This window comes from Falco cherrug, chromosome 7 (genome assembly GCF_023634085.1).
Source record: "Falco cherrug isolate bFalChe1 chromosome 7, bFalChe1.pri, whole genome shotgun sequence".
In the NCBI taxonomy this organism is placed as follows: Eukaryota; Metazoa; Chordata; class Aves; order Falconiformes; family Falconidae; genus Falco; species Falco cherrug.
This window is the reverse complement of record NC_073703.1, coordinates 52,471,866-52,489,606: the sequence shown is the minus strand read 5'-3', so window position 1 is coordinate 52,489,606 and position 17,741 is coordinate 52,471,866. Positions and strand designations below refer to the sequence as shown.

The following is a 17,741-nucleotide window of genomic DNA, read 5'->3' as shown; positions in this document are numbered from 1 at the left end:
TTGATTTGCCTAGGACATGTGGGGGAAAATGGAGACTTCTAAAATAGCTAGAAAGCTCGTATCTTGAATTTATGATCTTAACACCCTTTAAAAAAAATAATCAAATGAGTTCTAACAACTTAATATGAGAGTCATTCAGCATTTCACGTCCTAAATTAAACAAACCTACCAACAATGACAGGCCCCAAAGTGACAGATTTCAGATATCCTGCACAAGGCACAAACCAGAAAAATCACAGTACATACGTGCAGGGAATAAAATGTTTGTGAGACTCTTCAAATCAGCTTCCAAACTGATTTGCAGAGGAACACAGTGTATGCTGTAAGGCTCAATGGCTAACTGTCTAGGAAATCTGGTGTATCACTGTCCACTACAAAAGAACATACTACCTACAAAGACCACCCATCTGAATATACTCTGTTTCGGTTTGGAGATAGCAAAATTTAGAGTGCCCTTGCAGTGATGGGGACTAAAAGTAATTTGACTGCACTATCAACAGTGGAACCAGGAGGTCTAGTATGTGATTATTACCCTTACCTGGCCATACTTTTGAGGCCATACCTGGAGTATTATGTTCAATTTGGGTCCCCCAATACAAGAGCAACACTAATGAACTGGACAGTGCAGGAGGGCTGCTGGGGCTGAAGGCACATGACCTGTGAGGAAAAGCTGAAGGAACTGGGCTTATTTAGCCAGAAGAGAAAATGAAGACACAGAGTGGACCTCAAGAGTCTCCCACTGTTTGAAGGAATACAGAGCAGCTGGGGACAGACTCTTCTCAGAGGCATGCAGTGGACACTCAGGAAGCAACAGTCACAAGTCACAGCAAGGGAAATTGCAGCTGAACACAAAGGAACAGCATGTTTAGGAGGAGCGTAACAAACGCTACAACTTGTCCCCAGAAAGGCAGTGGAATCTCTGCCCTTGCAGATCCAAAATTTACCTGGACAAATAATTCCCTGAGCAACCTGATCTGACTTTGAAGATGTTCTGCTCTGAGAAGCAGCTTAAGTCAGATGACCTCCAGAGCTCTCTTCTGATTCTATTTTCTCAAAGATTACCAAAGTAAGAAGGGAAATAATCATCTTGGTGGATTGGGGCTGTTTTGGGGGTTGGGGATGGGAAGGTGGGATGTGGGGAGAGAATGGGCAGTGTCAGGAAAATGCCCACCTGAAACCTTTACACTGCATCACCGCTTCATGGAAACTCCAATGGGAAAACAAGCTTAGGCCACATACACAGGGGCATAAACTACAGTTCAGCACATACACTTGCATGAATTCAGGTGGTCACAATTTGGGGAATTTAAAGAAAGAAATTGGCTAAGTATCTTAAAGTAGTTCACAGAATCAGAGAACGGCTGAGGTTGGGAGGGACCTCCAGAGGTTATTTGGTCCAACCACCCTGCTCAAGCAGGGTCACCTAGAGCTGACTGCCCAGGACCATGTCCAGACAGCTCTTGAATATCTCCAATGGCACTGATACTCAACCCAATTATCTCCAGTTAAGATAGTTCCTACCTACTTAAAAGCACCATGAAGTCCTATGCTTCATTACAGTCTTCTAGCCTAAGGTCATTTGCACCAATCAAATACACTTGGCCAAAGTATTCTGGAGTGAATTAAGAGAAAACAAGTAGGAATGAGTAAAGCATCTACACTGCAATTTATGTCTAGTCACAGAACAAAACTCAGCTCACGATCTGAGCTGTTCTGAAGAAGTACTTATGGGTTTAATCTTGCAATTGAGACAGCCAACAGTAACTGCCAAAAACAATTGATAAAGTCATCACACAAGTTTGATGCTGTAAGCAATGGGCTGTGAGTTACAAGCTTTTAATATAAATTTATATTTCATTTCAATGGCTAGCTCTGCCAATAATTATCAGAAATAGATTATATTCCACAAAATATCCAACTACTTGGTATTTCTGCCACTCCACTGCCACCACTGTAGCACAGTTTTCTACTCTTTTTCCCTGTTAGGATACCTCTGAGGTACATGTTTTCCTGCTGTTCTCACAATATAGAATTGAAGCCCCAAATGCATTCCCTTTGTCCTTTTCTGTAAGACCAGGTGACAGGGGTCTGAGAAGTAGAATTTGGCTTTTCAGACAGAAACCAAGAGATTGCCAGAAGCACAACTTTATGACTGCAGCTATTGCAAGAAAGATGTGCCAGCTGAAGCTTCAAGAGCAGATGCACAAGCTGCTAAAAGCCAGAAACATGTCTCTTCCATGACATTTGAAAAAGAAACTAAATTCCAGTTAGTACTCTCAGCACAAGACAATGGGAACCCAAGGCCTCTGGAGAGCACAGCTGGACTGACATTACTAGGACATTTACAAGAGGATCTGTGAAAATTTTTCTTTGATGTATTCATTATTAGTGTAACAATAAGCCAATAGTTTTACACAGTAGTTGAAAGTTACAGAATAAGGATTGAAAAAACGCAAAAGTCAGTCCCTACTACCAGAAAATTCAAAGAAATAATTGCTATCAAGTGTACCAAGCCCTAGTTAATACGACTGAAATCATGAGGGAAAGGAGTAGATTAAAAGAGAGGAACAGAAAGAAAAGAAAAAGAAGGGGTTGGGGTGGGGTAGATGAAAGAACGTCATGCTGCATATGCTTAGGCTCCACTTCAATTGTGGCCAAGGATTTTTGGTCCTGAGATGTGTAAAACGTAATTCCTGGCAGACTACCTTCTACTTACTCTAAGAACAAAAGCCCAGATAATCGAATCACAGAGGCAAGCCAGTAAGAGGCAAAACCATGCACATTCACAGAGACAAGTAAATGGCTAAAGTAAATGCACTCTCCCTCCTCCCCCCAACCAAAAGACAAACTCTAAGGAGAACATAACCTCAGGAACCAGTGCAGTGCTGAATTCTGAATCAGAGCAGACACCGTGTGAGCAGCTCAGATGCTCAGATGTCTGGCAGGAGAGACCAATATTAAAACCACCTGCCTCATTGTCTGCATTTTTGCTGCTGTATCTGACCAGGACTTCGGAAATTAACATTCACAATATTCACATGAACATGAGATTAGACAGAAGAACAGTTGCTAATAATTAATATCAGAGTTTTTTTAGAAGGGAAGAATCAGCTTCTATGTCTAGCTGTTAGCAACAATGACAGGAAAAGGCTTCCAGACGACTACAAGCTGCTGATTCAGAAGTTTGCCTTAGAAGGAAGAAAACTCTCAGGCGTGGTTAAGAGTCTGCAGCTGGAGAAAACACAAGTTCAGTCTGAGCTTCAAGTACGCATAAAATGAACTATCATCAGGAATCTGGCAGAATTACTTCGGACTAGGGCTCCCCACTCATTCCACTGTAACTCTTCTCATTTTCTCTCTCCCCAAGGAAATTACAGCAGTTGATATAAATAAATGGGAGATCTAATCTGCTGCAGCTTTAGTCTTGTAACAGTAGCATTAGCATTGCATTTTGCAGAGTACTACCATTCTGGGGAATTTATTTTTATTCTTACCACTGCCAGTTTGAAAGCTTTCGAAATCCCACAAACTCTATTTCCTCAGGTGCTACTAGAGTATTTCAATAAAACTGTATCTAAATCAAATCTTATTTTACAGTTTCCAACATGCACATTTCCTGCTTCCATAAAATTTCCTCTTACTTATGACCTATATCAGCGACATTTTAAAGCTTTTGACCCTGGATGAGAGACCAGCAGACATGGATCACTTTTCCAAAATTATCAGCAAGTCTTTTGAATGGCCCTACTAACGTAGGGAAGAAGGGAAAGAATGTAGGAGAATTTGCCTTAAAAGCACAAACCAAAAAGCACCATCATCATATAAATAGATGAATGAGGTCATGAGTAATGGTACAGAGATGATAAACATTTGATAAGTGATTGCTGCTAAGTTACTAACAGGAAAATGCTTGTTAGACTCAAATTCCATGCTGCTGCTTACAGCTTTACTAACCAGTCAGCTCTGACAGAGACTAAACTTCTTAAATCTCAGTTCCCACGCACTTGAACATGTCTGTCCTTTCCTCAGAGGGGCCAATGAAACCCGGGGCAGAAAAGATCAGAGAAGTCAGAATTTTCCTCAGGCTTTTAGCAAGCTGTCCCTTAGCTTCTTAAAGTAATGCAAAATCCACACACTAGGGAAGCAGCATAGAGGCATCCAAATCTGAAACAGTTCTGCTGGTGCTTTGCACAGCTCCTTTAACAGGCAGGAGGTACAGTTCCTCCATATATTGCCTGTAATATAATATAACTCATGGGCGGGGTGTAGGCTTTTGCTTTTTTTCTCTGTGACAACAGATAATCTGTATAGGTGACAAGCTGCTAGGCTGAAGTCTTAACTCCTCTTGAGCATACGAGAAGAGCTGCCTTGCACACCTCCATGGTGGGACATGCACTGAGGAAACCACGTTTCTACATGAAGCATCACTGAAGTCTGAAACACATTGATTTTCGCTTGTTTGTCAAAAAGAGATCGAAATTCATAGCAATCAGAACTTCGGAGGATTCAATTTACACAAAACACATTAAAAATGTATTTTTTCAAGGAGGAAAGGTTTCCTAAGGAAACAGGGCTTATGCTCTTTTGATCCTTGTGGCATCTCTCTGTCTCCAAGAACTTTTTCCAAATTAAAAAAAAAAAAAAAGAGGCCAATTTCAAATTTGATAGAGGACCTGAGGGTTCCAGAATTATGGACTGCTTAGAAATACTCTTTTACAAACAGGCAGCCACACAGAGGAGAGTGCGAGACCCTGTAAGTAGCCACTGAGTACAAAGCAGTACCAAAATTACATCACCCTACTAAACATCAGGAAACCCAAATGCTAATTCATCCTTGAACCCAACAAAATCCCAATGATATCACCACAACCTGCTTCTCATGGAACTATTTCAAAGGGGCTAAGGCGGCAAGCTATAAATAAATACAAGCAAAAAGTAAGAGAGGTTCACCTCATATACACATATGTATTTGTATGTGTGCTTGTTTATGCATCTATATATGTATCACAACCATGAACACAGGTCTTACTGTATTACATAGTTTGAATGACAAATTTTGACAGAACACACTCAGAGGTTTTTTTATACCTCCTTCTGGACCTTTTGTGATGCCAGGACTGCACTGCACATCTTCCTGATAAATGAGGGGCCCAAGAAAGCTGGTTGCTATTCAAGGATCACCTCCTCCAAACTCAGCAGCGATGTGTCCCAGCAAAGAGAAGTCAGGCAAAAATGCCACGAGGCCTGCATGGATGAACAAGGAGCTGCTCGACAAACTCATACACAAAAAAGCAGCCTACAGAGGGTGGAAGCAAGGACAGGTAGCCTGGGAGGAATCCAGAGAAACTGTCCAAGCAGCCACAGATCAGGTTAGGAAAGCTAAAGCCCCGATAGAATTTAATCTGTCCAGGGACATCAAGGGCAACAAGAAAATCTTTTCTAGGTATGTCTGTGATAAAAGGAAGACCTGGGAAAATGTGGGCCATCTCTGGAAGGAAATGGGAGAGCTGGTTACCCAGGATATGGAGAAGGCTGAGCTACTACTACAAAACCAAGGCAGTGGTTTTGCCTTGGTCTTCACTGGCATGTGCTCCAGACATACTGCCCAAGCCACAGAAGGCAAAGGCAGGGACTTGGGTGTGTTGGTGGACAAGAAGCTCAACATGTCCTGTCAACGTGCGTTTGCAGCCCAGACAGCCAGCTGTATCCCTGGGCTGCATCAAAAGAAGCGTGACCAGCAGGTCGAGGGAGGTGATTCTTTCCCTCTACTCGGTTCTTGTGAGACCCCACCTGCAGCACTGCGTTCAGCTCTGGGGCTCCCAACATAGGAAGGACACGGACCTGTTGCTGCAAGTCCAGAGGAGGGCCACAAAGATGATCAGAGGGCTGGAGCACCTCTCCTATGAAGACAGGCTGAGAGAGTTGGGGTTGTTCAGTCTGGGGAAGAGAAGGCTCTGAGGAGACCCCATAGCAGCCTTCCAGTACCTAAAGAGGGCATACAAGAAAGCTGGAGAGGGACTTTTTACAAGGGTACGTAGTGGTAGGACAAGAGGGAATGGCTATAAGCCAAAGAAGGGCAGATTTAGATTAAATATTAGAAAGAAATTTTTCACTGTGAGGGTGGTGAGGCACTGGAACTGATTGCCCAGAGAAGCTGTGGATACCCCATCCCTGGAAGTGTTCAAGGCCAGGCTGGAAGGAGCTTTGAGCAACCTGGTCTAGTGGAGGGCGTACCTGCCCATGGCAGGGGGATTGGAACTAGATGATCTTTAAGGTCCCTTCCAACCCAAGCCATTCTATGATGAGACCTCCCCTGCTATCTTCTCCATTTTTAAGAAATTATTGATACTTAATTTACCATTTGGTCAGAATTTATTGTTAGCCTGCATTTCCTGCAGGTAGAAAACCCACAGATTTGTTTTCAGATCATCTTTCTATTGTTACAGTACCCACTGACCAGAAGGGAAACCAGGTAAGGCCACATCAATGAAGGAGGAAAAGTCTTTTTCCTATTCAAAAAGCAACAAGAAGCAAACGAACAAGGAATCAGCAAGATAATACAGCTTGTTTCAGATTGGAAATACCAGTGGTATAAAAGAAAAAACCTAGGATCTCCCACAGAGCAGAGCACTCCTTTCCTTTCCTTAAACAACTGTCAATTGGTCGAGTATTTCTCTCTGCAATTCCTGATCTTTCTGTCAGGCTGTTACATTTATGTTAATGAATCTAGGCTTTTAGTATAGGGTTCCCACCGAGTACACCTTGGAAAGCTGCTCTAATGATCATCTGCTGACCTTCTCCCTAGCTATGTTCCCACCTACACCCCTTGTGCCAACATCAGTGCTCATGACACAGACACATTAGCTAGAACAGTAAAAACCCATACAAACTGCAATCAGTCATTCAATGTATTTCTTCTCATTTATGTATTTCAACCAGCTTCTGCAGGGGTCAGGTGGGTGCCAGCACAACCCAAGTAAAGAACAGGACCTCCCCTCTCAATGGCATACTGCCTTGTTTGTACCTCAGACTGCAATCCCAGTCGGAGTGGCGGCTGCTTCTTTTAGAAGCTCTCACTGTTACCATCTAAGTTCCTCTCCCCAAGGCAGTTACCAGGGTGTAGGGTCCAAAAGAGGTAAAGAACAGTCACCTGGGCAGGCTACAAACCTCTTGAGGCTGTCCCTCAATGAGAAAACCTAAAGAAGAGACATAACTGAGGAAGCTATTTCTGAAATGTGTTTTGGAAAACTTGCAGTTAAGAAAATTTACCTACAAGAACAGATACCTATACGTTCTTTTATCTTCTGCTTTGTAATAAGCTCTGGGGCACAAATCATACCTTTTGTACAATGTTTTAATAAATTTAAAGAGTAATCTACCACTAGGGCTAACAGTGTTGTGGTGTTAAGAAAACAAAAAATTGTTTTGAGAACAGCTGTCTTTTTTCATACTAGCCAGGGAAGCAGCTTGCAACCTGTACTGTTTGAGACTGTTTTTCAGGAAGGTTGAAACTGGCACAAAAAAGAGTTTAGAAGTTTTCCATCTCGGCCCGAAAATCAAGCAGATACGTCCAAAGGCTTTTTACAACAGAAACTTTGCTCCTTGGTAAGAAGCATGCCTGTCTCATGAACTGGAAAAAGAAAATCTGTGACACAGCAGACTGGAGGAACACAAGTTGCTTCTAGGACATAAAATTCAAAGCCAAAAATTTGTATTCCCACTCCCTAAATCCCTAATCTTACAAGCAGCCAACTCTGTGTGCGGCAGTTTTAAATGCTTACAGAAGCATCATCGGGAACAATCCATCAACATTTTTACAGCTGCCTCTTTGCCATGCAGAAAGGCCGTAACACTAATTTTATTCATGAACAAAAGCAACTTAGAAACCCTGATTGAGGATTTCTATGGCAGGGAAAATATTCTTATTACATTCCAAAGAAAGCAACAATTTATCTGAGCATATGAAGGGGACTCTCCTGTACATGGCTGAAGCTGCATGTACCCCAATTGCACTCTTTTGTTTTCTTCAGTCATCTGTTACTTTACTTTTTCAAATACACATTAAATCAAATATTCTATTAGTCAAAATGGTTTGGAATTCATGGTCGCTTTTTCAGCATCTAGACAAAGCCTAGTTTTAACAGTTCAACAAGAAACACTGTCAGTGCATCGCCCATCGCGTGTCATGTTTAGCAGTGCATTCCTGCTCACTCTCCCTTCCCTCTCCCATCGTTGCACGAGGGATCCTACCAAACTGCAGATCTCCGGTGGTGCACTATGAGGAACACAAAACCTGCAAACCTCAAAGTCTCCTGAATTAGGGTTTCACTCCACCAGAATTTAGCTTCAGTGTGGGTCACTTTGGACTGATGCATTACTGTCCAGAGGTCTAAAAACATCCCCCCCCAATGGCTTACAGAAATGAAGAAGAGAAAGGAGACAGGAAACAGGGCTGGCAGGATGCCCCAGGGAATCGGGAAAGAAGAGATCAGAGTAAAAAGGTTGACGAAAACTCCCAACCCCTTCTGTCAAGACCTTGACTCTAAGAGACACTTTCAGTATGATCCTCCCACATCAATTACAAAAGTAACAGGGAAGATATGAATAAATAATTTCATAGCCAGATAAATTACTCATGTATGTATTTTATATATATGCAATGTTATGCATATAGCTGGGATTTAAAACTGCCATTTAGATAAAGCTAAAAAACCCCAACAAAACAACAAACAACCTCATCAAGCAATCCTTGGAAGAAGCCAATTTAAGACAGAGCAAGACATTGATTTTCTTTTTATCCAAACACAGCAACATATTTGGACACTGGGTGCTTCTCCTATATTAAGAAATACTGACTGCAATAAGCTACTATTCATTAAAAAGTCTTCTGTGCACAGGAAACTCACAATATGTTCTTTAGAAAAATAATTCCCTTTCTTCTTTTTCATTTTTAAAGCTAGACATTGAGAAATACTATGTCCTGAGATAAATGGCTTTTAAGTTAGATGACACAAAGAACACAGAAGAAAAGTTCTATTTCTTTACAAAGGCAATGCACAACCATATAAGACCCCTGGCACCTATACAGCTAATCCTCTTCTTGGAAGGGTTACATTCATGCAATAATTCTGTCCTAAAAACCAGGTTGTCCCTAACCAGGGCTATTAGGCACACAGACTTCAACATAATGAAGGCTGTAACTTTATAGGGAGTTGGAGCAGTCTGCAGTACCATGAGCGGTGCATTCCTGAAACTCTCCTATACCAGTGTAATGTCAACAGAAAAGGCTGAGTGGTGATGTAATGTCTGAGGGCATGCCAGAGTCAAGACACTTTTTGTTTGATTCACAGGGTACAAGTTATTTCTCTCCACCCCCACCTTTTTTAAAGCAGGCAATAAGCAGTTATTTTACAGCTACAAGCATTATAGAGCCTCACATTATCTGCACAGTGAAAAAAAGGAATGAGCTGATAGCATTCATCATTGTGACACAGACAACAATTCCTGAGCAAGAAAAGCTTTTGATCTATTTTAGTTTGGAGGGGGGGTTGTGTTTGGTTGTGTGTTTTGTGGGTCTTTTTTTGCTGCTGCCCATCACCATGGCCTCTGAGGCTCCTACACTTAAAAAAGCATTTGGGTACATGAAGCCCTTCAATACTTCCTGTATCCTCAGATCCAAGAAGATACTTTCCACACCAGTCTAGCAACTAAAACCCTGAGTATATGAACAACATTTCCCAAATTCTAATGCTGACAAGAAGAATGAAAACTCCCCCAGTACCCTGACACAACTCCAGATTCTCACACATTCTATGATTTGTATGTACACAAACACTTGCGTGCACTAGGGTAAAGTCAGTGGGAGTTAGGTGCATAAAAAAACTGCCTTTAAAATTCTGGGCCTGGATGCCCATACCAGAAGGATGGATAAATTATGCACTTACATAAATCTCTATAGCCAACAGAGGGAGTGGGCAGCTGAGCATCATGCTTGATCCATCTAGCCTACCCTACTCTTCCTCCCTTCCACAGCTGTATGACTCAAGCAAGCTCCCAGATAACACAAATGGCATACGATTTTAAATGCATTTATCTAGCAACATCAGAGCTCTCCTAGAAAGAAAAGAAAAATTGGTGTCATGCAAATGAGGTCATTACACTCATGACATGGACAAAAACAGCATTCTGAGAGGAGCAAGAAGGCAATTATAAATGGGTGCAAGTAAAACATTGCCTCTCAAGCTCTGGTAGTTGTAAGAAACAAGAAAAGTCTGACTGTGGCATTTCTAGGAAAAATGCTTGCATATACTGCTGGCTGATTTTCAAATCAGATTCACAAGGACTAGGGCAATAATGCTTTTGGAGGAAAACAACAGTGTGCAAAGACACAGAAAGAAACAAAGTTGTTCATCTTCCAAGATCCCCTCACCTAGCTCATGCTACAACTCACACACCCATAAAAATACCTGCAACAACTCAAAACCATCATAGCAATTCAGAACGTGCTCTTTTAAACTTGAAAAAAAATATCATTGGGGTTAACAGCTGAATCCTTCTGAGTTTCGTTCCTTAAAGCATTAATGGTATTTCATTCTTTGTTAAGCGGTTTCAATGTACTTGCATCGGAGATGCTCCAAAAAAACGAGCTGGTACACAGATCACTGCACACCTGCTGGTAGCAGGTTCCCCTCTGGTATGACAAGTCAGGAGTTCTGGACACAAGTCCTGTTGAGTACCTGTCACAATCTGTGGAGTCTAAAAAGGCAATACTGAGAAAAGATTAGTATTGAGAGCCTAACTGCTGTCAACAGACAAATCAATCACTGTTCCCCTACTAGTAGCCTGTTTTATATGTGCAAAGAAATTGTATTAATTTAACACACACACCTTGTCAAAGTAAGACTAACACATCTGATTATCATGGAAATTTAAGTATTTAATTTCTTAAAATATAAGGTGATCTCTAAAGGAACTCATAAGTTGTGTGCTTGCAGCTCAGACTGCCATACTACAATCCAACAGCTCCATATGGGACTGTGTTATTTACCTAGATTTTCACCACTGTGTAACAGCCAACTTCCAAAGGCAAGTACTGAGATACTAACAGCTGTGGGTTTTAAACCCTGGTGGTCATGATTTACAGGAAAACTTCCTGCAAGTAAACCATTTTCCATGTACAAACTTCATAGAAAGATTAGCAAAGACTAGTGTGAGGAGCTGGCTCCCACAGCACTGAAAAGGCCTCTCTCCATCTCTCACCTACCCTCTGATCCCTTCCTTATATTGCATTCAAACACTGGCCTAGAGCTCTCTGAGTGTCAGTATAAGTCATTAACCCAGAAAAAAAAAGTAAATGCTTCTGCCAGGTTAGGAAGCTGATCATAAAAGGTCTTGCATCACATCTGCTGGATAAGAAAGGCCTCCCCCTTTCAGCAGTTCATCTTTTTCCCAGTGCAACCGCATTCTAAGCGCTGATGAGTTAAGGATATCCCTTTCTTGCTAGGATTAAAATATAAAATGGAAATGCAACTTTATCAGATTAACTACCTGTGAAGACAACATAATTTGTGAACACAGGGAAGTCACATTTTAAAATTACCAGGCTCTGTATGAAGTATTAAAACCTAACTATTTAAGACAGGTTAAAAGAGAAAAAAAAAAAAAGATTGAGTTATCAGTACAATAAAGATGAAAACAAAATTCAAAGCCAGAGAAAATCAGAGGTGCAATGAGAGATAATTTCTGAAGAAGTCTTCCTACCACAAGGGCCGCTCATAATTTGAGCACAACTTTCTTATCCTTAGATCCCTTCAAACGAGCCTTAGCCCACACAAAGTTTTGATCCTACAAGGAAATAAAAGCAAGAAATTCTATGAAGCTGACTTTGTATGGATCCCGAATGAAAGACGTTCTTTATTAAGACAAGGGAAGCAATATTAAATGGGAGAGGGGGTTGGAACCAGATTAAATTGGAAACAGATTTACTACTTTTTTTGGTGGATTCTGATTTGCTGAGGGGAGTCTTGTATACATTATTTCATACTCACAAAACTCACCAAAAAGCAAACCCATACTAGTTGTATAGAACATGTTCTATGCAGAACATATAGAACTAGTTGCATGAACATTACATACTTTTTCATTCATCTTGTGTATCTTAACAGTAGGTTCCAACTCTAACCTTTTCTAGTTAGACCTGGAATTGGATTCTCCCTAAGGGCTATCCATAGCATTGACAATCTTAGTCAGCTGAATTTGAGTGTTACTGAGCAGTTTCAGACCTATACAGTTGGACTACACGTTGGCATTTTCTGTGACTTCATTATCTTTTTTCCTTCCAGTTGGAGGATGGGTATAAGCAGGTATCTAAATGTTAAAATCCACACCTCTAATATTCCACATTAAACTTCATCTGATTTCTAACTGGTTAGTAGCATTATGTCCTGCAACTTATCTGAACAGAAAGTCCATTAAGCCAAAAGAATATCAAGTTTTTTAAAAATGCAGGCTTCTGAAGTGCTGCATCAACCTGATACAGAACAGCCAAATTATTCCCATTAAAATAACACCACATCTATAAGAAAATGGCCTAGAAACAACAGACATTAAGGCTTTTTCAAGATCTTCAGTAACAGATGAGAAGCTAAACTCTGTGTCAGAGTGCACACAGTCCACTCTGACTTCCAGAGGAGAAAAAGCGTCATCTTTAAGCTGACTAAATAATAGACCACAAATCACCAGCAGTTTTCTTCTTAAACAATACATGTGTTTGGCCATTTCTTATAGTAAACCACTATTTTTTTCAGGATGGTTTAATTATTGCATTTTTATATTCCTCCTGCCAAAAACTATGTAAAACTCAGAAACACTGCTCAAGTTCAGTGATGTAAATGTATTTCCTACTTGCAATCTGAAAGAAGCTCAACTCTGCCTCCTGCAGCAGCAGCAGTAGAATTAATTACCAAATTCTGACCACAGGAATTTTCTTGACGACAGCAAAGAAATTTTCAGATCTTAGTTCTATACTATCATGGCTTTCAAATACATTTTTTTGTCCTTAAACATTATTAGTGCTTATTAAACACAGCTGTGCAAAGACAATATCCAGCTCTAGAATCATGGACAGAGTCCTGCCTCGGTGCAGTAACAAACTATTCCTAACCACCTGCCATCACAACTTACAGCACACTGAACTATAAAGACCTATACTCTAATCCAGTAGTATAGTATTAAAGGAGAAACATTATAATTTGAAGTAAGAATCAACCACTCCGTAAATCCACAATATTTAAGTTTTGTGTGATTGCCTCTACTGTAACATCAGGAGCAATACTGAAATGCAAGGAATATGCCTCCTTATAATATCTAGATAATACTGTCTACTCATGGTTCTCAAATCATATTAATGGGGCCTAAAAAGCCTCTGCAAATATTTTTCTTGTGAATATTATATTCCAAGTATTAGAACACATCAAATAAGAGGTAAAATTTATCACGTGCTTTGCAATGTTTTTCTTCTTTCAGAGCCTTGCAAAACAGCTCTGAGGTAAGCCTACATGCGTCCTGCGTCCTGTTTTAGCTCCTGAATCAGAAAAAAAAATATATATCCTTATTACAGAGGTGTTTTCAAACATTCATGGAAACTGGAGACATGGGACAGCCGTTGCTTGCTTATTACCTGATCACGATCACCTGCAAAACAGCAGCTCTTCATAGTACATGAGTTGAAGTACCCTTGGTTGTCAAACTGGAAGACAGGCAGTCGGCAGTGGATGTCGTAGAGGACAGGGGGAAGGCGCCGACGCAGTGCCAGCAGCTGGGTTCCATTGCTGTTGAACCGGACACTCATGGCACTCTGAAGGGAGAGGTTTCCACCATAGCGGAGCAGTGAACTGGGAAAAGAGAAGAAACAAGTGAGTTGGGTCATGCATATGAACTGAACTACTTAAAGACAGAACTCTAACTTTACTGAGTCATTTCAAACAAACGAGCCCACTAACCTATAATCCTATGTAGTTTCTGCCTCAAAGCATCAATTCCTGAGCAAAGTTGATCCAAAATCTGAATGACAAACTACCAAAATACTAAGACTATAAAGTCTTCAGAACAGGAAAGTTAAAGACTGTGAGTAAATTTGTTAATAACAAATACATTTCCTGCACAGCAGCAAAGTCTCACAGAGTAGCCTTAGCCTTAAAAAGGCTATTCTTGTAGTTCTGCCATATCTGCATTTGAGATTGACCCTACCAGTAGTCAGCTCTTTTTGTTCAGCTGCTGCCTGAATCCAAGTAGCCCAACCTTTTTTTTTTTTTTTTTTCCCTTTCTTTCCTGCTCTGGCATGGGATGGCATTTTCTCTGATTGTAGATACTCTGACCATTATCTCACTTCTGCTTCTATTTACATTTCTACAAGGCATCAGAGGATGTTTGAACTCTACAATCAGTTCCAGTTGTCTTAAAAGGCCATTTTACTAACAAGTCATTGCAAGAAACGCTAAAATAAGTCACTTGGCTAACCTCAGACTTGCTTCATCCAAAAATATTGCCAAGTAGGAAAGGCAATTATGCTACCACATGACACTATTACCTAAAACTCTCACATGGTTGAATTAGCTGGTTTCTTTGTCCCATATAAGGCTGTATGATCAGAGCTGGAGTATCTGCATCAGTTCATATTGACATTCATAAGACAAAACCAAAGGGTCTCAAGTTTCCAGGCTCTCTCTAAAACAGTAACAGAATATGGAATTTGCTCCATCCAGGAACCTGAAGATCATCAAAGCATACCTGAAATTCAACTTGCATTGTATGGGCTTTCTGGTTTTTTCGAAGATTTAATTCAATCCCTGTACTTGAAATGACTGCGTGCATGAAACGGGAGACAAAGAAGGAAAACATTTTATCCCTTTTCTGTTCAGTGATCACCAAAACCTCCTTAAGCAGTACCAGAGCTCAACCTTTTGTTAACAGGTTTTGAGCAAGCCCCATCAAATCTTGTTAAGAGCTGTTTCTGTGTGCTTTCTGGACCAGAAAAGGCATGCCAGCACAGAATTTGCAGATTCTAGAAGGAAGTTTCTTCACAGATGTTAATGCATTACACTGCCTGATGTAGCCCTCTGTCCCAACATTTGTGAAAAATGAGTCACTCCACATGGATGGGAAGCCACATTCCATGCAGGTTGAAACATGCATCATTGCATGAGATACTGTAAAGTTAAAAAAACCTACTGTTCCTAAGCCAGAGTTTAAAAAAAAAAAAAAAAAAAAGGCAAAATAGAAGAGTCCATACAATGAATGCACTAGAAATACACTGCTCTCACACACATGCATTTTGTGAACTGAACAGTTAAAGCCAGGGTGCCACAAAGGAATCAGAAGTTACACTTCCAAAGTAACTAGTAAGAGCTTCTAGCTGGGCACCAAAACTTCGGAATGCCTGTATCAGCAGAAAGAGTACTGCTAACATGTGAGTTCTCCTCCTCCTAAGCAAAGCCACTGAGCTTCTTAATAGTATTTATGGTTTCTAATGAAAATAAAAGAAAATGTAATACTAGAAACTACCCTTAGAGACAAGGATTTATGATACTCCTCACCACCTCTAGTTTCTGTTCAAGATCAATGAAGTACTTAGCCATCTCAAAATACTCAGGCAGGCACAAAAATAACCCAAACAAACCCCCCAAAACCCCCAAAATACACAACTTCCCCCCCCTCTTCTCCCCACCCAATAGGTCTGTGTAAGCCAAGAATTTTTTCTATGGAAGTTTCCACTTCATTAAAAAAAACAAAAACAAAACAAAAAAAAACTACAGCAAAACACCACCACTCTGCCCCCCCCCAATCACACAAATTAATAAAAAAACAAAACCCAACCAAAACCTCAACCCAAAAATCAGGCAGAAGTAATAAACTCAGAATTTTTTGGCTAAGAAAGGTCAATTTTTCTATAAAAATACACACAAGTTCTCCACCATGGATAAGAACACCATAACATACATGTACCAGCCAGGCATAACATTAAGGTGCAGCCACTGGTGCACCAAAACTAAGCCCCTCTCCTCATTACCAGTTCTCCTCCTCAATCTAAACCACAACCCAGAATTCTCTCCTGTCTACAAGCAAGTGAGCCTACCAGATGCCCCATCCTTTCAAATCTTCAGGCAAAGTTTCCATGGTTACTGTTATTATGCCCTGCCTGAAATATTTTGAGATTATATTTTATAGTAAAAGTAGTGTAACATCAAACTAGCTTCCATTCTGCTTACAGATGTTTTCATTAAGCTACGGCAGTCAAAGCTATCAAAGAAAACACCTTTTGGAGTTGAATTCCATACTGTGCTTCAATGATTTTAGTGTAACAAAGCCCTATAAAAGAATACTTCAGAAATTAAATGAGTAAAAAAGGCTACAACTTCAGAAAATATGATTATATACACACATAAGATGACTAGAATTAAGGAACTGCATAGTTAAGACCCCTAAAAAGATCCACAGCTTTGCCTACCTCATACCCTCGCTCCACACAATTCAGCCACATGTGTAGTGGAAATACAGTCTGTGCTGCAGTTCCTTGGACATTTGGCTCAAAAGAGAAAGAAAAAGACCAAACAAAACCAACCAAACAAACCCCCCAAACCTCACATTAATAAAAAAGGCAGTGGGCTAAGTCTGGCTGATAGAGAAAGAAATGCTAAAATAGCTATTTGCCATGCGTATATAAGGGGAAAGCAGTTTTTAAGCATGTTCAGTGTCCAAATTATTATTTCCACTTCCCCAGTTGTACCATGGTGCTGCTCTGTACCTTCAGGCAGTGCTACTTCTGGATTTTTTCACACAGGATTATGTGGGGCAGTGTAGACATGCTCGAATATGTTGCTCATGTTAGAACTGCCACTTCTGCCTGCTCCTTATTGCATGCTCCAGCAAAGGAATGCCAGAGGCAACACCTTCTTGCAGTTACTAAAAAGTTTACTGATGCATCAGCCTAAAGCAATACTCTCTTCTTGAAGACACAGACCATGACAGCTAGCGAGAAATCTGAAGACAATCCCAAAAGGGCACCTCTGAATAAGATGGTTGCCCCTTCTGCCCGAGGCATTATCTTTATGAAACCAGACTCAGACTACTCTGGGATTTAGTCTGCTTCCAAATTTGGCTTGTCCAGTCAGCTGTGGAATGCTGATGTTGCCTACCAGCTCGGGAAGCAATATAGAGAGACACACATGCCTTTCTGAGTAGTTGGTGGGTTTTGGTTGTTGTTGTTTTGTTATTAAAAAAAAAAAGTCATCTTGTATGATTAAGAGAAATATTTAGTCCACAGACGGAACTTTACAATCCAAACACACATGCTGGTGCTGGAGGGAGGCTGAGGAGGGAGAGAATGGACAGTTATGTGCAATATGGTCATTTCCGCAGTTGAATACGCTGCGCACAGGCAGCACTCAAGTGTTAACTAAATACCAGCTCAGCCAAACAATGGAAGGCTTTCAATCCAAGAGTAGCACGGCTAATGTAAATAAATCCATTTCTACTGGCAGCTAGTGGGGTGAGGGAAGAAGTAGTCTCACTGCACTCAATCTGCAGAAGTCGTCTATACCTGAAACAAGCATTTTCCTCTCCTCCTTTCTCCCCTTTTCTAAACAAAGAAGTTGTTTCATTCTTTTTTTAAAAAGTCAACTGCTGTAGTGGTAACATAAGCTTAACACAGGCTATTCAAAAAGTTAGCTTGGCAACAGACAGTG

At 40.7% G+C, this 17,741-nt stretch overlaps 1 protein-coding gene across 4 annotated transcripts in view; it reads right to left on the bottom strand.

Annotated features, from left to right (window-relative positions):
• DCAF5 (DDB1 and CUL4 associated factor 5) overlaps positions 1 to 17,741 on the bottom strand; it is a 77,415-nt gene that overhangs the window by 23,820 nt on the left and 35,854 nt on the right. For all 4 annotated transcript variants that reach the window (XM_005441099.4, XM_014281441.3, XM_055715022.1 and 1 more), the window contains exon 6: positions 13,679 to 13,892. In XM_005441099.4, the coding sequence (XP_005441156.2) occupies positions 13,679 to 13,892 (214 nt within the window). The remainder of the gene's footprint in view (positions 1 to 13,678; positions 13,893 to 17,741) is intronic.